This window comes from Uloborus diversus, chromosome 3, assembly GCF_026930045.1.
Source record: "Uloborus diversus isolate 005 chromosome 3, Udiv.v.3.1, whole genome shotgun sequence".
Lineage (NCBI taxonomy): Eukaryota > Metazoa > Arthropoda > Arachnida > Araneae > Uloboridae > Uloborus > Uloborus diversus.
Window position 1 is genome coordinate 169814224 of NC_072733.1, and position 23664 is coordinate 169837887.

Below are 23664 nucleotides of genomic sequence, written 5' to 3' on the forward strand. Positions count from 1 at the left end.
CATTTATAACATTGATGAGACCGGTTTGTTTTATAGAGCTCTGCCAGATAAAACCTTAACTTTACGGAAAGAAAACTGAACTGGTGGCAAAATCTCCAAAGAACGCTTAACAGTTTTGTTGGGTGCCAGCATGGATGGTACAAAATTAAAACCAGTTGTCATCGGAAAAGCAGCCAGACCTCGGTGTTTTAAAGGACTGGATATAAAAAATTACCTGTAGACTGGTATTCAAATAGAAGAGCGTGGATGACAACCAGTGTCATATCTGATTGGCTTGTAACGTTTGATAAGAAGTTGGGGAGAGAAAAAAGGCATATTGTTATTTTTATGGACAACGCGCCCTCCCATCCCAAAGACTTTCACTTGAAAAATATAGAAATAGTCTTCTTGCCAGCAAACACAACATCGAAATGCCAACCTATGGATGCTGGGATAATTCAAGCATTTAAAATTCAATACAGACAACTAGTTATGAAGCATTTAATCAATAAAATGGAAGAAACTAAAACAAGTAGCGAATTGTCCAAAACAATTGATGTGTTGGATGCAATCAGCTGGGTTAAGCACGCATGGAAGGAAGTTAAAAAAGAAACAATAGTAAGTTGCTTTAATCGCGTTGGATTCAAAAAAGGATCAGCCACAGAGGAAATTGACAACGAAGTTGATTGTGACAATGATGGATCCGATTTGCAGTCGTTAATGCAACAAGCAGGGTTCACAAATGTGACCGCTGAAGACTATGCTCCCATCGAGGACCAAGTTTTCACTGAAGAAAGCGAAACAGAAATTGCAAGCATAGTGCGCGAAATTAACGAAGATCATACAGTTGAGGATGACGATGAAGATGAACTGTCCGTAAAAAAAGACGTTAAAACAATTAAAAATGTTAACGAAGCTTTAAGCGTATTAGATGGACTCAGGGAATTTTCAATTAAACACAACGATCCTAAAGGACTAGACTTGGTACAAGAACTTAAGATACATTTCGAAAATGAAAGACTTTCATCGATCAAAACATATCAACAGACATCAATCGAACAATTTTTTAAAAGTACAAATTAGGTATGTAATTTTTATGCGAACCTGTTATTTAAATCTCTTTGAGTGTGCAAAACTGTAATATTTGAATTTAACCTGATAAAATAATTGTTTATTATGTATATGTTGGTAAAAACTAGTAAATTAAAAAAAATCTATGCATATGAAAGAGTAGAATTCACACATATTTCATTTAAGATTTCAAAAAACATAAACAAATAACTAAAGTTAATTAAATTAAAAAAACCTCTGTAAAGCGGACACCCCTCTCTTACGGACAAAAAAGTTTGTCCCGTTAGTGTCCGTAATAGAGGGGTTTCACTGTACTAGTAATCAACACCTAACTTGTTTTTTACCTCTTGGTGTTTTTCCCGTAGTCGGGGCGGGGGGGCAGTTACAGTTTTATTTAAAAATTTATTTAAAACTCGCGCTAAAAAAGGGGGGAGGAGTGAAATCTGTTAAACTCGAAATTTAAAAGGTAAATTTGACCTTATTGTGGAAGTTGATTAAAATGCAGCCTATGTTACCCGGACCTAAATAAGGAATCGATTGACACCTAATATTCCTCAAAATCGGATAAATAGTTAAGGCGCTACGGTGGAACATACGTAAATACAAACATACAGGCTGATAAAATTATAACCCGTCTTTTTGACTACGCCGTGGTTGGGTAAAACAGGTAGGTAGTAGTAGTAGTCTTGTGTGTGTGTGTGTGTGACAACATTCTGCTGAACGTGCACTGTTGCTTCGTGATAAGAAAATGCTTGTTGATGACGCTTTATCAATAGTTATGGCAATGAAGTCATGATCTAGCGAATTTTCGTTATTCTACATTAAACGAGCTGATGTATGCATCCCATGAATTTCTTTTACTCCAATTTAATGTCATTTCCCCATTATTGGATTTTTTAGTGTGATTCAATAGTTTACTCTCCACCAACAGTGGTCAAATTGAAACCAAAAAAAAAAAATCGCCAAATTTGTCGCCAAGTGGGTGACAAATAAATTTATCATTTATGTGATTAAGTGATGCATTGGGTGGAAAATACTAATTACCCATGGATTTTTTTCCTTGGTGCCTCTAACCTATGACAACTTCTGGTAAATCACAAAGGATTTTCATTTAAGAAAAGCGTTGCACTCTGAAACATTTCCCCCTTCTACTAAATACCGCAGTTTTTGCATTTCGAAGCGACAGTTTTTTCTTGTTTTTTTTTGGCACGCTAAAAGACGATTAATTCTGAGTAATTACTAAAACCATCCAGTTTCTAATTCTCTGAAAAAAGAACTCCCACGTGTGTAATAAAATACTTGTGGATGTTGTTAAATGGACATCTGCCGCACAATAAGCATCGTTAAGACGCTTCACTAATACATTTTTTTTCCTGCATATAAAAAACATATTGATTTTGAGAAACTTGTTCAATTAATGACTTGAATATGTACCTGTATTTAAACAATACAGCTTACTTAGATAGTAAATAATATCAGATATCCGTATTTTTATAAAGGCAAAGCACCATATAAGTTCTTCAAAAATATTTTTTAAACTCTTGAATAAGCAGAAACCTTTGAATATACAGGATGTCCAAAAAATCCTTGACATTCTTAAAAATTCCTAGAAATCCTACAAATCGTCGAATGAAATATGCGGTTTGCGCCATAATACTTCACAGGTTTAAGAATTACTTGACATCGTTAAAAGCATCAAAAGATGAAAAAAGAAAAAAGTGTTTTTTATTTTTTTATTTTTTACAATCGCTGTATCGTCACAGTAAGAAAAACAAACGTCATATGAGTGTTTTATCTATTTATTAAGAATAAAAGCAAGCACGAATTAATAAGTACAAATTAGCAAACGTATTGCAGACACGTGTTTCGGGGTTTTGAAGTACCCCTTTTTAATCTAACGATTTGGGAGCTTTAGGATAAAACTTAATCGGAGAAAAATTGTTATGGTTCCTTTTAGGGAACCTATGCTCGCTGGAACATGTAATGGGTTATTGACCATTCAGACATTATAATACTAGACTTTACAATTCTAATTGCTACATTTACTATATACATAATACTATATACAAGACAGAGTGTGTCGCAATGCGCACATCTCCGGAGTTCGTTCCTATCTGCTCTGGTCCGAGAGGATGTTTTTCCCCAGTGACGTCAGTGGCTTCTGACGTCACTACGATTACGATAGCGGAGTTCAATTAGTTCGATACACCACAAAAATGATTTTGACTCGAATTGTTTTTCATCCTAAAACCTAAAACTAACACTTCGTTGCATTAAAAAAGGGGGTTTCTTGAAACCCCAAAACACATGTCCGTAATCAGTTTGCTAATTTGTTCTTGTTAGATGTTGTTTACTGTTGTTACTTTGTTGCACAAAGGTTTTCATTCACTTCATATGCTTTTGCATATTTAAACTTGTTGATGAAATTAATAGCAAAACATTTAAAAATCAGCGTAGTCCCAAAGGAAGATTACAAAAGGATAGTTATGTAAATTTTACTTAAATAAAGCATCCGGTAAGAGGAATCATGTTGGATACTTACGTTACAAAATGTTATCATAACAAAGTCATCTGCATGAAACGAAAATTATATGATTTATTCCTAATAATAGGGAAGTTGCAACCTATTAAATGTTCATATTTTGGCTATTGGATATTGTTAATTGACCCTCAAAACTAAAAAATTCACCATCGCCGAATTTTAAAACAGTGGTTGGTTTTTAATGAATTTTTAAAAATCCACGCGCAAAAGTGCGCTCTTCTGAAACGTCACGAACCTACGTCACAGGGCGCGAATGGGCAGCCTTCCGCCGAAGATCCCTTGTTTTCGCTAGGAACATTTTGAGCGCGCGGATATTTTTATTTTTCAGAAATTCAATAATCCTTTTGAACACACTATGGAGACCGGATTCGTTAAAGCACAATCTAAACAATCTTCCTCATGTAACATCAATGATGATATTCGAATATTCCCGAGAGGATGAGAGGTTTAATATTCCAGAAACGCGAGGGGTTAAATGTGAGGAGATAAGCCTTTTACGTTTCGTCTTCGAAGTCGAATGCGTGACCTTCGGCTTCTCCCCTATCGGAAGAGCTCATGATGTCACTTCCTATGCTATTTGACGTCACAAGCGCTTGAACTTTAAAAATTAATTTAAGAAAAACTACTTATCGTATCGCAAAATTTTTTTCACCTATGATGTTCATACATGTTACTCTATCATATAAAAATAAAATTGAAAAATCGAAAACTTCCCTATTATTAATATGAAAGTTAAAAATTATTTCTACCAGAAAGAGTTCGTATTCTCGAAAGAAACTCAAAATATTGAAAACTGAAAGTGAACCTATATTTTAGCTCAATACCCTTGTATAGGTGGGACATTTTTAAGCATGTATTTGCAATTGATTCCAGTCGTTTTAAACGTTAGCTTTTACTTTTTATATAGAAGATTGATATTTTTATATTAAGATGCGTAAAAATATTTTATGCATCTTAATATAAAATATCAACTTTTTGACAAAATTAATTTTTTCAGAAATTTAAAAAACTTATTAGTTGCACGTCTTGCGAGTTTGACCTTTAAGTCACTATATGATTCCTGCTTAAATCGTAATAGCAAAAAAAAAAAAAAAAACTAATTATAAAAACTCTTAAGTGATTTATCACAGCGCTTTAATTATTTTATTTTTTTTAAACTGTTTGGTACGGTTTCTGTTTTTCCTTTATCAAAATAAATAAATAAATGAAATGTTTTTGGAAAAATGTCGTTCGGGAAAAGCTAATTTAATTTTACACAGCTATGAAACAGATTAATCCCCAGCAGACCCGTCACTTCAAATTCTCCAGAGAAGGGGAAGCGCGGTAGTCATGTACACAATCCACATGAAAAAAAAAAAAAAAAAGCTGTTCGGAAAGCATCCGACTTTATTTATTTATTTATTATTTTTATTTTTAGTTTTGTGGAAACGAAAAGCATATGAATCAAGCGTGCTTGCATGGGCTGACCTTGAACCTTTGTGTGTGCATCTGCTTTTTTTCCGCCTTTCAATAGCTTCAGTCATTTAGAAACAGAGTTAGACTGAAGACAAGTGAAAGACACTCGTCGGATTTTTTTTATTTCAAGATTAATGTCAGGGTGATATTGGAACAGTGATAATGCCTCAAATTTTGAAACGAACTGGACGACTTCCAAGGGGAAAACGTTTAAAAGAAGCAGACTGCTTTCGGTGACGATTTATCAGCACATTTCTCGCACTTGATTTCGACATTTCTGTCAAAAATACCAGACTTCTGTATTTCAATAGGCTTTTTACTATCCCGATATGACCCCTTGCGACTTTTGAGTGTTCCGCAAACTCAAAATTTACGGTAAGGTTCGTGTTACACTAGAAGTTTCGTCATTTTACTTGAAACTACAAAATTCAACGAGGGAACTGCACTTTAACGTCAGACAAATCTGCTTGAAAGCGACTGATCTTATTGACAGACGGAAAAAAAATCACGCATGCGCAGAAAGTTTGGGAGTCGGCAAGTGCGTTTGTTTCATATTCTTCAGGTTTTCACACAAAAAATAAAGTGATTTACTCTACCAACGGCCCTCATATATTATTTTGAGGAGTTTAAGAAAACCACATCCATGCATATGTAAATGCATTAATTTCTCAAAACCAAAGAAAAATTTACTATTCCAGAATCCCATAAATGAGGGTTTGAATGCTAGTATATTTTTATTTTTCAAATGTCCCCCCCCCCCCTATATATTTAATATATACAGTTATCTCACCCTAATAAATTTCTGGCATCTTCTAATAAAAACTATTTTGTGAATTAAAATGTGATTCGCTCTATACTTAGATGCATACCGCAGTGATAAAGCCATTTTTACTTAATTTTACAAAAAAGGAAGTATTGTATACGCAAAAAAAATTTCACTCAAAAATCGACCTTAATTTTCATTTTACTCACCCCCGAATAAATATTGAGTGTTTTTTTTTTTTTTTTCCCACTCGACCACACGTGGATAAATGCCTGAGAAAGTATAGACACGCGAAATATCCATAATGACGATTCCCGAGTTAATTACAACGAATTTTCTCGTGACCTCTGTATCGTGTGTACGTATGTATGTATGTATGTACGTATGTGTGTATGTATGTCGCATAACTCAAGAACGGAATGTCCTATAAAGTTGAAACTTGGTACGTAGACTCCAAGTGGGGTCTAGTTGTGCACCTCGCCTTTTGATTGCATTCAGGTGCTTCTAAAGGGGTTTTTGCCCCTTTTTTGGGGGTGAAATCATTGTTAATTTCGATGTAAACTCAAGTGGTGTTATAATTTGGCGACACAGTTTGGCTACTGTTGGTGATATTTAGAGAGTAGACTATTGAATCACATTAAAATTGCCAGTAATGGGAAAATGACATTAAATTGGGGTAAAAGGAAGTCATGTGATGCACACATCAGCTCGTTTTTCTATTCTTATGCTGAGAAATTTTTTAACACATCACTGTTTGCATCACTGCTCTATTCTCTATAAACTGAAGTAGTTTTATTAAATTAGGGTAGTCGGGGGCACGTTTACGCAGTGCCCTTTTTACTTCCTTTTACAAAAAAAAAAAGAAGTATTGTGTTCGCGGAAAAATTTTCACTCAAAAATCAACCTTAATTTCCATTTTACTCATCCCAAATGAATATTGAGTTTTTTTTCGACTCGACCACACATGAATAAGTGTCTAAGAACATATCGACGCCCGAAATATCCATAATGACGATTCCTAAGTTATTACAACGAATTTTCTCGTGACGTCTGTATGTACGTATGTATGTATGTGCTGATATGCGTAAGTAAGTCACATAACTCAAGAGCAGTAAGCCTAGAAAGTTGAAATTTGGTACGGAGACTCCTAGTGGGGTCTCGTTGTGAACCTCCCCTTTTGGTTACATTCGGGTCTTTCTAAAGTTGTCTTTTGCCCGTTTTGGGGGGGGGGGGGAATCAGTGTTAATTTCGATGTAAACTCAAGTTGTGTTATAATTTGGCGGACACTTGGCGATATATCGCCAGTCTTTTGGTCGCCAAATTTTGTCGCTAACTTAGCGACAAATTTGGCGATTTTTTTTTTTTTTAATAATCTGTTTGAATTTGTTTACTGTTGGTGATATTTAGAGAGTAAACTATTGAATCACATTAAATTTGCCAGTAATGGGAAAATGACATTAAATTGGAGTAAAAGGAAGTCATGTGATGCACACATCAGCTCGTTTCAAAACGAATTATAACTGGAGAGCCAACAGTCATAACAGATTGATGCTGTTCCCTAGCAAATAGAAAGAACAAATAGATAAAAATTAGCAGAATTTCACCCTTTTTTGAGAATGGTATTTGTGTGAACTGAAATGCTATTAATTTCTTTGCATGTTAAAAACAAATACAAACTTGGCGACGGGGCAAGTTAACGCGTTGACGTCGGAGCACCTTTACGCACGTTCTTACTATGTCTTACAAAACGTGCCGCTCACACTTTTGTCGCTCCAAACTGCCTCAAACCTTTTTAATATTCTTCGGCTGTTTAGCTTTGAAAATTACCATTTAATTTTTAATTAAGTTACACATTCGTATCTTTGAGTGTGCTTTTCATGCCCCTTCAGCTTTAACTTTATACACTATTCAATCAGTAATAAATTTGCTTCATTCTAACGATGGTAAGACATAACGTTAGGTGTCAAAATAAACATGCGTAAACAGGCCCTGCGTCCGGAGCAAATTTACGCAACCGACTTGGACTCGAAAATATTTTTTTAACGGTTAAAAACACAAACTGAGCAACTGAATATACCAATTTTGACTCCATTAACTGCTTCATAAAACCATAATGTCTAAATTTTCCTAAATTAAAACATAAAAATTAGAAAAATCATTGAAAAAAATCCGCTTAAACGTGCCCCGGTCTACCCAACAATAAATTGTGGACAGAAAATGAATATTACAAATTTTTCTCCTGTCGACTACTAGATGGCACTGTTTTACAGACACGTTTTTCGGCTTCGAAAAACAGCAGAATAGGCGAAAAAAGCCGCTAAAAGGCTTTCTGTTTTCGATTTTCTAGAGCAGAGGTATTCAACTTTTTGCTTCGAGCTTACCATTTTCTTGACGGAACAAAATGATTTTTGCAGCCTTATTTTATCACGGCACAAACATCTTAATAGAAGTGTCGGAGTTTGATTCTTCTGAGGTGGGGAGTATCATGAAACTTCCGCTCTTATCCACTTTCCTACATATTTCGAAATCGTGTTTTACCAATAATAATAATAATAACAATAATAAGCCTCAAAATTAGGGTGAATTTGCTGCCCTCACAAATTGCCGATCGGGGCAAGGGTCAGGGTTTGCTCCTCCTCTTCCCTTAATCCGGCACTGATTAATAAACTAATGAGTTGCAAGGAAGGATAATGTTTCCTTTTTTTTTTTTTTTCTTTTGTTGAGGGGGGATGGAGCCAAAGCTATATTCTATGAGGAAAAAACAAAAGAAACAAATAACACATTTATTGCAAAAAGTATTCCGTTTTCAAGATTTTAATCTTTTTTTAAATTAAAATTTGGCTAAATCTGTGGCACTTTGATAGAGAAAGTAGTGATCATTTGCGGATCCACTGTTAAAGTTTTATTGAACCCTAGGGTTCTGTGGAACCCAGGTTGAAGATTTCTATTTTAGCTTTTTATATCAGGCACACGTTGGAGCTCCAAGCAGCTCAGCTTATGTTGGATCAGTTGAGGTTAACAATGTCATAAAGTCAAATGTTGCCCCAAAATAGAGGTCTGCGCCATGACCCCCCCCCCCCCTCAAACCCAGGTGAACGCCCCTGATTATTGTAAAAACAATCCAAATTTAAAGTAATTGGCGTCAAATCACTTCTTTTTAATTTAAAACGAAAATACTGAGTTAAATTGGATATAAATAGTCTGAAACTACTTTTGTAACTTTAAAGAATCGTCAACCATGACTTATACCCTACTCGTATACAAAATTGCGTCTCCCCAAATATTTTTTCCCAGCACTATGTATATACACTGTCACGAAAATTATATGCGCCCAGAAGAAATTAAGCTACATTTACCAAACCCTGTAGGAATGTAGTCTGGTAGGAGACATGTGTTTTAATTTTTGACGCAAGAGACAAGGGTAGGCGCGTTATGCGTACACATCTAATGCGCAGTTGGGTAAGTTTTAAAGAACGATTGCTCGTGCTATAGGGCTGTTTAAACGAATGTGTCAACTTAGATGGAGACTGAAATGGCCGGACCAGAGATGTCTTTGAGAAGTCATCGGCAACTGAGCAACTATTTGTTAAAGGTATACAGTAGGTCTCAGAGAAGCAGGTTGATCACACATGTGTATCGGCCGCTATTTCTGTCAGAGCGATATTATAGTAGCAAGGATGTATCCAGAAATTTTTTTCAGGAAGGGCCCAGATCTGCACATTGCCATAACATATATATACATATAGACACACATACATGCATAAAAATACTAACATAGAAGATGTTTTTTGTCTCGATTTTTAATGATTCCACTGGACTGTTGTTATTTATTCAACTTGTAGTGGTAAGAATAACAGGAGAGCGTCCCTTTAAGTCTGATGTAGAACATCCATTATTTCAGGGGATCTGGAAGCTTCTCCCCCTGGAAATTTTTTTTAAAAATAGACATAAAAATCTGTATTTTGAGACCTTATATGGGGGCCTCATTGTAATTGAGAGTACAAAAATATGAAGAAAAATGGGCAAACAAAGTCTTTTAAAAGTTATGCATTATTTTGCAAATCAAGATCAATCAAAATAATTGCTTGCTCGACAAATCGTTGACATTAAGCGACAAAGAGGGAAAACGAGAGAGTAGAAAAGAAAAGCACATCGTCATTTGCTCATATCGGCATTTAGTGAAGTTTGTTTTTTATCACTTCCACTACATCCCCCCCCCCCCAACCTTTTTCACCAAATGTCTTACAGTATAAAAATTGTACAAAATGGTTTTAAAGAAATAGTGTAGAAATTCAGAAAATAAGAACGAAAGAGTAACGTTCTGGCCATTTGAACAATTCATACTTTATTTTCTTGATAAGAGGCAAAATTGAAGAACTTTTCAAGGAATTTCAAAAACTTAAATAATTTTCAAAGAGTATAGAACAGTTGAAATTATTTAAAGCACTTCATTTGCACTTTTCAGAAGTTGATTGCACAGTCTTACAAAATGATTATAACTTTGTAAAACACACCCGTTTTAAATTAAAAATAAATGCAACGAAATATTTCTCAAAACAAACTTTTTTTTTTTCAATCACAAGTAGTTCAGAAAATGAAATAGAGTAGAGTAAGTGTTATTTTTTCCTCATGCTTAAGATATTAACAGTACGCAGTAAAAGTAAAATAAAAACAGGCAATAACAAAAGAACTTCCAAAATACTGAATTCAGTATTAAAAAAATGGCAAGACATGAAACATATAAGTCACAAAATTTGATCTTGAAAAATGTGCTACAAAAACGCGAAACTCATTATTTTTACATTTTTTACTCAGGATGTATCAAGGAGCTGAATTTGGCACGTCTTGGTATCCAGATACTAGCCTAATCAGAAATTAGGGGGCCGGCTCTTGGGGAGTCAGGCCCCGGCTCGAAATCGGTGCAATGAAAGTTTTATAAGAGTTTTAGGGGAGGAGGGCAGGGGCGTACACTAGAAGGAGAAAGGATATCTGTTGGCCCGGTTCCGAGTCTGAAGGGGACCCAATATTTTTAAAATTAGGGCTGAAAATAGGGATAAACAATATGGAGAGGGCCGGAAAAAGTCATTTGTGACGAGCCCGAAAATTTCTGTGCACGCCCCTGGAGGAGGGCAAGTCCACCAAACTGGCCCTGAATTGAATTCGGAAAGAGAGCAAGAAATCCTAATTAAGGGTTTAAATTTAAAGTATGCTTTGCAGCTAATGAGAACTAGAATTGCTTTTTCTGTACGTATCTTTAAATTTTCACTCTTTTCATAGTTACAGAATTAAGAATAAAAAAACTTCGTTAGTTTCCTTTTTTAACATAAGAAATAAAAAAAACTTTCTTCTGTTTTACGGTACAAAACATTTCGGGTTTCGGGAGGGGGGAGGGCCGTCGCCCCCCCTCCCTGGATACGGCCTTGAGTACGGCGTTTTTCCCAATTGCTTAGTGTTGGGTGGCAGTGGACCACGGATGGTGTATGCTACCATTGGGGAGGGTATTCCAGGAGCAGAAATAAGAGCAAAGATATTGCAAGCAACGCATGTGAACTTCAGAAATGAATCCCGATTCAGTCTCAGTGCGACTAACCTACGCACACGCAAGTGGAAGCAGCCAGGTCAGTGGTCCTGTCCAAAATTTGTTATTGAGCGGCGTATGGCGATTATGCAAGGAGAGAGAGAGAGTAGAGGGAACGATTTAACTGGACTAACGATTGCCTTTATTCCTCCTACAAGTCACTATGACGGCTCGAAGTTACGCGAAAGACATTTTAATGCCATCTATACTGCCTATGCTATCAAGTCGCCCAAGAGTCATTTATCAGCTAGACAAAGGTCGTATACACATTTCACGACTCTCCCAACAACGTCTTCAAGGATATGACGTACTCAAGCGGTGTTCCAGGTATCCAGACCTCTTGCCGGTAGAGCACGGGTGGATCATGCTTGGAAGGCAACCACAGCTATCCCAGAATACTGGTGAAATAACTACCCAAATTCAAAGATAATGGCATGATGTTCTACCGGGGATCATAGGTGACCTACTTGTTTTGATGTCAGGACGTGTTGCCGTTTGTCTTGTAGCCAGAGGTGGCAACATAACATATTAGTTTGTAACACATTTTTCTGGTCATAACTTTCAAATAAAACGATCTTTTACTCTGAAATTGTAATCATCTGCTCATCTCCTTAAAGACCACATGCATACTGAATTTCTTGACGTTTGTTTGTTTCCTTCTAGTGCATATATTTGTTTGTGACAGAGTGTATATGGGTGATCAATTTAATTTACTCACCACCTAAACTTTTTGTTGCCAAAATATTTTCCCAAACGCTTTTTTTTTTCAGTTGGAAAATCTCTTATGTTCAACAGTATTGTAGTATTGATATAAATTTAGTAAACCACTAATGTAATTTTCCCGTATTAGAGTAAGCGTTGATGGATATCAAGAATTCTTTAGAAAAGGAAATTTGAATAACTGTATCACTATACGAACCACTATAAAACACACTATAAGAACCACTGTCACATTTATTATTAATGGCAGATAATCAATTTTGTTGTTCATAAAAGACATTACACAATCTAGTTTGAATTGCAGAAAGTGAAAATATATACCGTACAAGTAAAATGTCTAAATTAAAAAATAGAATTTTCCAATCGAACTTTTCAGGAATAACTTTTTGAAGCATTAAAATTTCAGAATAATAGAAGTAGATACGAAAACATAACACAAACTCTATAGTCTGGATCCAAAAAACATACGGGAGATATAACAAATAATGCTTATATTTCCGTCTCGCGTGTTTTCTAATTCATTTACGAACACACGTAATTTTTTTCAACAATATGTCAAAGAGATAGAAGTATGCTCTTGATAATGTCAAATTCTTTATTGCCTTATGTCACTGAGATAGACGACACGATATTATTTTGCAAAAGCAATTATTTATGGCATGCAAACCGAAGTTATTAGAGAATGCCATCAGCCATCTGAAGAATATATGACGGAAAGAGACGCTTCCATTTTTGATAGTATTGCATGAGACGATATTCATGATGAAAACATGCTGAAAAGCTTCGCATAGATGAAACGCAGCGACGTTTTACAATAGGAAATATTAATTTATGCTTAAAAATGGGCTTTAACGATTAGAAATTTTATCATTTTCCTGGGCCATGATCGTCAAAGAAATTGATATTAAATCAAAGCTAAAAAATTAAAACATATATATTTTTTTCATATTGTTCCTAAGATGTTTGGTAAGATTTTTGCTAGCCATGTGTAAACCAATAAAACAACAGCATATTATACTCGTAAAAAGCAGTTTTATCTTTACTAATAATAAAGCTGAAAATTCCTCTGTCTGTCAGGATCTCTGTGACGCGCATTAGCGCCTAGACCGATCGGCCGATTTTCATGAAATTTGGCACAAAGTTAGTTTGTAGCGTGGGTTGTGCACCTCGAAGCGATTTTTCGAAAATTCGATGTGGTTCGTTTTCTATTCCAATTTTAAGAAAAAAAATTTCATAAGATGGACGAGTATATTACGAAATTATCATAACGTGGAACTGTAACATGGGCACAAGCCAATTGGCGAGATACGAAATTATCATAACGTGGAACCGTAACATGGGTACAAGCCAATTGGCTAGAAAATTCACCATACATTATCTGTAAATATACAGGCGAACCAAAAGATCTTTTAATTTTTCTATTACGGGCAAAGCCGTGCGGGTACCACTAGTTCCATAATAAATCCATTTCAACGCTTTAAAAAACTTTCCTTTTAACTTTAAAACCCCACTGTTTAATTTTCATTGCAAATTTGTGCCTTGCTAGTTTTCTTTTTTCCTCCAATGTCGTTATTTGGAAATTAAGTTTATGAATTTCGCTTGACTTTAAAACAGTTCGTTTTTATTAAGTATGCATGCATTTATTAAGTATGTATGTATACATTAATTTCTCGTTTTTCATTGAAAATGGTGATTCCTCTAGTAAGTGCACCAGATAAAAAATATCCCGAAAACAATCATTTCCATCAAACACTTCTTGCTACGGTTTCTCCTCATGTAATATGTTAGATTATAAACATTTTTTTTTTGTCAGGAAATGGATTCAAAGTTTACACAGGCAATAAAAATGTTCAAAGATATTTAAAGAGTTTAAAGCATTCAACGAATAAAGACGAGGATTATTTGCATTTGAAAATTATGGTTTAGACCTCTAATAAATTGTATTTGGATAGTTCAGAACAGAAATGAACCTATCCCATGTCATCTCACTTCCAGAATCTAACTTTTAAACATTAATTTTCTGAATTAACTAGAAAACAAAGGATTGATGTGTTCGTACATATGAACTTATTTCTGGAGGGATTCAAGTCAAACATGACGAGAAGTTTCCATGGAAAAAAATCCAATATTTATTTATAATGAGTGGTTTTTAAAATTTATTTTGGAAGAAGTGCAGATCCCTTCCGTTCCCCATTAAACGGTCTTACTTAGTTTTGCATCAAAATAATGTAGGATTTGCTTAACTGGGGGGGGGGGGAGGGGGGTTAGCCTGTTATTTGCTCAATCCTGCTATTTGCCATTATTTTTTCCGGAAACTTTGTGTCCCTAAAATTTTAACCTTGGAAAAGAATAACTTGTGAAGTAAAAATAAACTTCATAATTTTTATGTATGCATTACTGATGAAATGTTTCCCCTATTGTATCGCAACAGCGCGGTACAATACGTTAGGGGACAGTTCATCACACGAAAAACAAATGTACTTCACTAAATTTGACGAAACTCAAATAGTTTTATCAAATAAACATTTAGATTTTATCAATACTTCTAAAATAGCATTTTTATTTATTTCAGTTGATTCAACAACAACCGGAGAGTGTCCAACCTGTTTCTCTCAGCATACATCAACCCGCAACTTCCAACAGGGCAATTCCTTCGCCAACACCGCCAACATATTCACTGTCTGTGACAGTATCAGGAATTTCAGAAAGCACGTCTGCATCCACCCCAATGAAAGAAACTAACGTAGTGCCATTGCATACGCAATTAGCTTATCAACCTCTAACATCAGTCAAATATAGCATTGAAGGTAATTATTCATTATCTTAATTACTTTGTCATGTAATAGTGACCTTCAAGTATTTCAATTGTCGTAGCCAAAATGAATCAATTTTATTAATAACACACTCATATCGAATAGAAAATCTCGTTACTTTTGTTTTATATATCTAACAGCATTACGAGAAAGTACTTGTAAAAATGTTTCTATTTAAAACGAAGCAGGATGTGACAAAACTAAAACTAATTAAAATAATTTAAGTCGTATTTCAGTCGTTCATTTTTGTTAATTTGATAACTCTTGCAGAAGTAAGTAATTTGACTAACCGAAATACAACAGTTGTGGGGGAAAACTTTCATATTGCTGCAGGGTCAACGCAAAAAGTGAAGCGAAAAGCTCGCAGTTGTTATAAAGAAACAATTATGGGTACAAAAAGTGAAAACTGTATTTGCATGCTACAAAACAAAATATTAAAAACACCTAACTGTAATTAATATACTGATTTTTTTTTTTTTTTTTTGATAAACTGTTTTGTTGAGTGAAAAGAGAGAAAAGGAAAGAAAAGTTATTGAAAACTAAGCATTAGTGTTAAGTATAAAAATTTTACAAGAGCATCCGGATCAAAACAAACTTCATTTTATAATCGCGTTTTTTCTTCATATCGTTAAATACATTATTTCAAAAATATATAATATCTTAAAATATACTTTAAATACAGTTGTTTCATTATAATAAACAATAAATAACACTTAAATATAAAATGGAACTATTTAAAATTTTTGTTCGAATATATTGCCTGAAAAATAAGTGTAAAAACTTCCGTTTTCTTCACATGATATTCTTGTTTATTACTCCTCTTCCCAGTACACTAGGCCCCTTACTTGCAGAAAGTAATTTCTCCCGGTTATATACATATATACGCGTATTAGAGTGGTCCAAAATGATATGAAAACAATTAAAATAAAAAACATTTGTCTCCACATTGCTGTCCTTGTTCCTATAAGCAAAGTTTATTATCCAATAAAAATTTAGATGTAATTGGAAAATTTTAGAAGGTTACGACAAATTAAAAATTTTAAACTTTCATTGCTTGTTTGTAAAATTTCACCTTTCACATGTCACTTTGAAACAAATCAATTAGCCATTTGATGCAGTGAGAAGCAAAGGGCTGTAAGTGACAGAATAAAATTTAGAGATAACCAGTACAAATGATAGGAGAACCTCTCGTCTGCTTTGTGGCAAGAAATAGTATTTGTAGCCCTAGTAGGTGCTGCTGTACAGCATGATTTAGAAAAACATTTTAATGAAAGCCAACCCAGGATCTGAACTTTAAAACACGATTAACTCGAAACTTTTAATTGTCCACTTATATCCCTTTGCTTCTCACTGTCTCATTTCAATTTACAACAACTATTAAGAGATGTCTAGAGTACCTTCTTCTATTAGTTCTATTGCAGAGAAAAATGCTTAACGCCTAAGATGGCGCTTTTGGCCAATAATGTGGTTAAATCATAGTAAACGAAGAGAAAATATTGGCTGTATCATTATCATTTTTGAAACTTTTGTATTATGATTTTTGTGAATGTAAAATACCATCCTGTATGTGGCATTTGTAAATGTAAAATGCCACGATATTTCTGTCGTTAATTACATCAGTCGTAAAATTATTTCACAAAACAACTGTATTTCAGCAAAACATCCACTTCCTCCGTGCTGAATCAGCATATTAAAGTTCAAAAATTTTCGTAACCCCTAAATATTTGCCTATTCACCTGATCTTTTCCTGAAACTCTACAAATATATATGTAGGATATTGGTCGAGTATGGGAGGAAGAGAAGTTATTTTATGTGTCAGAAAATTTTTAAGAAAATCCTATAAATGCATAACTAAATGAAAATCATCCTTACAAAATGTTAAAACTTCGAGATTTATTACCATTTCAGGATGGATAATTATCTGTTTCACAGCATATATTTATTTCCATCTTTAATGACTCGGAGCCAATAAACTCATTTAATTCGGAATTTAAATCCCTATTATGCATGCATGAGTAGCAATGTACTCAACTTGAAGTAAAAAAAAAAATCATTACGCATTACATAAATTGTAAACTGATGTCAGCCTCAAATAATGACTCTTAATCCGCTTGGGGTATTTATTCAAGCGTTAAGGATTTGATACATTTTCTGCAAGGAGATTATCGTGTTGCCTGGTTGCTGTATAGCAGCTTTATTGCAAACAAGATAATTTTTAATAAGTTTGGTGATTTCAGGAAAATACTTCTCTATCTCTGACCGATAAGCTTTGTTTTCAAAACATCAAGCATAATCTATTACGTCTCGGGGAAAACAAAAACTGATGTAACGGTTATTTCCGATGCAAGTTTACCTTTCTAAGTTCATTCAAGCACAGAAATATTTGTTCTTAGAAAATTGCAAAGCGTATTATAATATGTACGAAACGCAGAGACAACTAAGAAAGGTACTACAGTAAAAGAAATAAGTTAGTTTGGAAAAGTATGCAGAAATAGTATTTTTTAATGACAAAATCAGTATTGTAGAACAGGTTTTATAGAAAACGCCGCAGTAAAGATTATGTAAATAAATGCAAGCGGAAAAAGTGATATTCAAACTGCAACACATATGAAAATTTCAAGTTCAATGCATTTGTACTTCAGTTTTATGTTACTATTAAGAGCACCCAAGGCACATATAACAACAAAAAATTACGGGAGTCATAATATTCTTCCGAATGTTTTCGCATAAATGGTATAAAATTAGTGTCTAAAATCATAAACCTAATTGGGATAAGACTACTAGAGTTGATTTCCCGGCAGTTCTCATGCAAATTAAGTTCTGAAAATAACTGATTAAGATCTGCTCAGTTTATGAAAAGAATCCTGTCATTAGTACAAAAACTTAAGTCCAAAAAATCATTTTTTAAAAATAAATATTTTTTAACGTAATGAAAATTTTAACGTACTTTTCGTCGTTTCAGCAACCGTAAGCAATAACTGCCAAGTTGAGAAAATTAGAATCATTAGTTTTCTAACTCTTTAAACTCAACTGTAATACAAAATGAAATTTTAGTTGCGTTCCTAACTTTAAAGTAAAATCTAATAATAAAGTAATAAGTAGTAAAGATCCGAATAATGTTGGTTTCTCTAACTAAGTTTCCTATAAATAAGTACATGTATGAAAAAAGGAAATTTTCACAATAACAAGACTCAAAAAGATCTGATTGTTTGAATTTGTTCTTGCCTAAAGTATGATACTTGCATTTAATTAGTAAGTTATTGTTACAAGCTATTTTTTGCAACAAAAGAGGAAATGATAAACGAAAAGATGGAAATGCATCATCAACTGGATTTTTTCGTTTTCATTTCATATTTTTATTGTAAAAATCAATAAATGAACATCAATGCATTTTATATTGACGAAGAAATTTATAACTAAAAAAAAAACATGCCTAAGGATTTGGAGTATTTGAATATAAATGAAAATTATTTTTTAGGAAGTAAGCAAATAATGATATATCATGGCTGGTTAAACTTCATGTAGTCACTTCACGCAGTTAATGCAACTCAAAGCAGAAGTAGACATCACATACGCATTTAAAACTGAAAAAATTACACAAAAATACAAAATTTACTACACTTCGCTTCGTGATGCCTCACTAGCTTAATACAGGCCCTGTGAATTTTGTGAAGATTATCAGAAAATGATTTTAAAAAATTCTTTAAGTTTCAAGGGGAAAAAAATGCAAATCCTTATTAATTTTTATGTGCAGCTAAATTTTTGTAAATATACTACTGTATTCTTTCAGTACAGTAAATGAGTTTTATTTATTTTTTACTAAAGGAATTATTTCTTTAGTAAAAAAAAAAAAAAACCTTTGAACATATGTGAGCGCAGCACTCTGAGCTGATAGCAATGAAAACTTTTTCATAAGCTTGCAAAGTTATCAACACGACGAAGTCTCAGGAATTTATTTTGAGAGAGGTTGAGCCTAATAGCATGATACATTTTCAGATTTGAACTTGAAAATATTAAAACTATTATTCGCAATTAATAGTTTTTAATTTATTTGGAGAGGAGGGGTACCAGCTCCCTTTAGCCCCCCACCCCACCCCCTATAAATACATCCTTGATGAGTCTTCATTTACTGCTAGTGCATCATAGTTTTCTGACATGTGCATTCCACATTTTAATAAAGTTATTTAATCACTTCATGATTATTTGAGCAAAATATTTTTGACAATATTTTAAGCTCATCAAAAAGTTTTTGAACAAACTTTTTTTTTCAAATCCTAAAGATCTCTAACAACAGATATAAACCTCGTTACGATATTGCTCACAGACTAAAATTTTACAGTTCGTTAAGTTTAACGAAAATTGGCAATGAATTTTTTATATGAAAACGTTTTTTCATCTGCTTGTGAAACCGATTTATCATTTTGAAACTGAGCTGGGGTTAGAACACGAGTCTTTTCAATTGATGCTCCTTATCTTTATTCTCCACTCTAATCAAGAATCATGATTTTGAATCATATAATGTTAGTTTATATTTTATTTAACAGAAAAATTTTTATAAAACAGAACAATACACCCAAAATTATTTTTGTGGTGTGGAGAGGGACCGCATAAAAAAAATCGAACAAAAAAATTCGCCCAAAACTTCAGGAGTAGTTATAAAAAGTTGTTTTCGCAACACAGTTATTTTTTTTTTAATGTGGTGGATAGAGACCGCATAAAAAAAGTCTCACGTAAAAAATAATCTAAAAACTTAGAAAATAACTAGGAATTGCTTCTTTAAACGAAATCAAAATAAACCAAGTGATGATAATTTTGCCGAATCGTCAGACAAGATTTCCTGAATAAGAAAATTTTGGGAGGTCAAAGTAACCTCCCATCCCGATGCCCTTGTCGTCACTTGAAGATACTACCTCGCACTCGCTTCCATACATGTAATAAAATAAGATGTTTGTGTGTGTGTGTGTGTGTGTGTGGCGCGCTTCCCGGGAAAACGGTAAGTCCTATAAAGATGAAATTTGGTATACAGGTGCTGTTTTTGCCGAAGATGTGCACCTCGGGCTTCGATTTTTGATATTTTAATTAGAAAAAAAAGTTAATGTTTTATGTGTTTTTTTGCACTTTTTATTACTTTTTACCTCACAGACCCCGAACCAATCGCACCACACAAATATTTTCTGTACTATAGTGTAGGACATTTAATTTTAAATATGGTGAATGAAAAAATTTTGAAGATAGAGCAATTTTTGTATTTTTTATGAATTTTTGATAAAACCTTTAATTTGCTTTTTTTCCTGGGTTTTATTTTTTCTAATATCATCCTGCGAGAAGTATCAAAGCCTCATTTCTAAAATTTAAGTTGGTAATAGTAAAAACATTTCGCCCTCTTCAGAAGAAAACAGTTCTTAAAAATACGCAATATTTTTTTTTTTTTTACAATTTTTTTAGTGCTGAACACATCATGTCTTGCCACGCATCGGTCGAAAAAAAAGCGTTCTTCAATTTTTTATGCTTCTGACGTAACTACTTGGATTTCGATTCGATATTTACGATGGAATCTTAATCGCAAACAATATTAATCTCTTTTTTTTTTACTATACAGCTTACTTCTACATTTTATGACGTGATGATCACGTGTTTTTCCGGCAGCGCTTGCTTTTTTTCTATCCTTTTTTTTTTTTTTTTGTTTTACTTAGGGATTGCATTTATTTATTGTTCCATCCCCCCCCCCAGCTGGACGTTTTGCTGCATCAATATTACGTTACATTTCATAGTTGTGAACATTTAATTCGATAAAAACAGTGATATTTTTTTTTCTTTTTCAAACGCTACTTTTTGCACACTACGGGGAATTTTGGAGATAATTTTTTTTTTCTCTACTGAAATAAAAAAAGCGGTTTTTTAAGTGATCTTTGTTTTCATTAAGAGATGGGAGGGGAGGTTAAAATAAATAGAGATGGATAAGAAAATTTAGAGATAGATTGTAAAGGTAGATAGCCGCCGAAGGCGGCAATCTTGGCATAAAAATGTGAATGGCTCACAAAAAAAAGATAGAGATGGATTGATTAATACTGCTGCCAAATTTGTTTAAACAGCCGCCGAAGGCGGCAAACTTGAAGTAAAAAGGTAAATGACAAGCTAGCCAAACAGCCGCCGTAGGTTGCTGCTTGCACAGAAAGGCGAATGGCGTAAGAAGGCGAACCAGCTGGTCGCCGCAGGCGGCTAGTTATAAATAATTTCGTCAATTCAGTCCAAATCCGATTTAAATTTTCATGTCCGCATAAAAAAAGACCGCAAAAAAAGTTTCGAGTGTATTGTCAAAAATGAAATATTATTTTGTACACTAGGTATGATATTGGCAGAATATAGAAAGTTAGAACAAAATATTTCACATTCATATAAGAAATCCCCTAAGTCACCAATATGGCTTTTTTTTAATTTTAAATTTTATTGCAAATAATTATTTATGTAGAACCAGAGACACCCTTTAAGTGTTGACGAAAAGTATTTAGGCATGTTCAGCCATCGTTTTAATTTATATTAAAAGGTTTAACGCTTAATGTGGATTCAATGGAATTCTCATAGTAAGTAATATGAAAATCCCAATTAATATTTCAAATTCATAAGAATCAATAGATTTGGTTAATTTTGAGTCGAACACGCAGTAAATGTGTCGACAAGTCTTCCTCTCTTTCTTACGCTCCTGATCGAGCGTTTTAATCTACACAGAGCCTGAACTTTTCAGTTTTCATAAGATCAAACATAAAGTGTTCATTTGCAGTAAACTGATTTCATATTTGTTTTGACAAACCACCGAATCACTCCGAAAGTCACCGCGTTACCGATTGAACATCTTTGCCATTTTCGTGACTCGAACCCGGGATCTAAGGCACAGGCGCATTGCTTTCTTCACGTAAAAAATACGGCAGCCCAACATGGCATATTGTCGAGAATTTTCTTTATTCTGGTAGCATAAGTCAATCTGATAATGAAAGTCTCAAACATGTGTTTTAAAAATTTCATTTTTTAAAACTATGCTTCAGCAACGTAAAACTAAAATTCTAGCTTTCAAATTTACAATTTGCAAGAGTCATTCTCCCAAAATCTGGTAGCTTTCAAAATATTTGCATTAGATTTGTTATTTAAGTAAGGTGTCGTCACTTTTTGTTATTTATTTTCAAATCAAATCATTACTTATCTTGAACAATACGATAATGTCAATACTGATAATTTGTTGTTTATTTCTACTGTTTCCCAATTTTAATCCAGATGATACTTTTTCTTCTTTGTTTTCGTTGCAATTTTCATACGTACAGATTATTTTCATTGTATGTATTTTCTTGTTATTCTTCAGTACGCTTGCGAAACAAATCAAGGAAACAGCTATATATAGAGGAGTAGCGCAAAAGATACGAACGCTTAACGAATTTCGAAAGATTGGAATAACTTAAAAACAACTCAGAGATTTTTTCTCCTTCAATAATTGAGAAAAAAAGGGGGAGAAAAAAAAACCCTTCATTAAAAAAATCTTACTTTCGAAGTTAAAAGTCTCAAGAAGGAAGGGGGAAGGGGTTACCCTGTGGTCACTCTCAGAGTCACCCTGTATTGTGAAATGCAGATTTGAGTATGGTTTTGTATTTGTTCTTCCTAAGATTACCTCTTAGGTAGGCTTTAATTGAATTTTATTTTTAAATCATGCTATACAGCAGCACCTACCAGGCCTACTCTTGCCCCATGACAGAGGAGGGGTTCACCTACCATTTATACTGGTTATCTCCAAATTTTTAATTATGCCACTAGCATCCCTTTGTTTCTCACTACCTCATATGTGAAAAGAGTCTAGTAGTATAAGAATTTGTAAGGATGAAATACCGCTTAAATTACACTACTTTGAACTATTCTCACAGTAACGTTAAATGATTAGAGATTGTTTCAATAATATAAAAACTTCGAAGCAAAATATTGATCGATTAATTTTTCCCTAAAGATAAATGTTAGTGGAAAGTTGAGTGGAGTGGGACACTTTTACAGCTTTTGTTTTACTTCCTTTAATTAGGCTTATCGGGAGTGCAGCGCCTAAAAATCCAGTAGTATACTCCTTATGCAACGTAAAAAACATACAAACACAGCAAAACACAAAAAAAAAATAATAATCTGCGTATATTTTAAAATTTCAAAATTTGAATGCGTGAAAACACATGATGGAGGACTGAGACAAGATTTAAGGAGATTTAATTTCACGAGTATTGTGCTTTGATACGCTCAGAAATTGAAGAAAAAAATGTAGGATTGTACTCTTCTGGTAACCCCAAATATTAGTGGCTACCAGACTTTCATTATGATTTCAATTGTGACTTTTTCTCTGCACAATTGAAATCATTTTTCTGCTGGAAGTGTAACTTTTTCCTTCTCGTATAACTACTTAATTCCCATATCTCCATAAATAAAATAAACATTTAAATACATGAAATACACCGCCAGCTCAGTCATTCCATTCGAGGACTGCAGTTTCGAGCTTATTAGCTCTCATCAGCCCGGAATAAAAAGTGACTGAGCTGGAGGTGGAAAACCTCTTAAGGAAGCCAAGAGTGCCAAACAAACTGGTAGCTATAAAAAATTAGCACTGACTAGACGAGTGACCGAAGCAATGGTTCGGTACAACTCGAAGATTGAAAAACATTTCAATCTTCGAGATCATCAAACAAACAAACAAACAAACAAACAAAAAATAGTTTTCGTTAGAGAT

The 23664-nt window shown here is 33.8% G+C and overlaps 1 protein-coding gene across 1 annotated transcript in view; it reads left to right on the top strand.

Moving 5' to 3' along the window:
• The window catches only part of LOC129219048 (RIMS-binding protein 2-like), a 147774-nt gene that overhangs the window by 34024 nt on the left and 90086 nt on the right, over positions 1-23664 (top strand). Inside the window, exon 4 of the mRNA XM_054853367.1 lies at positions 14681-14915. Within this exon, the coding sequence (XP_054709342.1) occupies positions 14681-14915 (235 nt within the window). The remainder of the gene's footprint in view (positions 1-14680; positions 14916-23664) is intronic.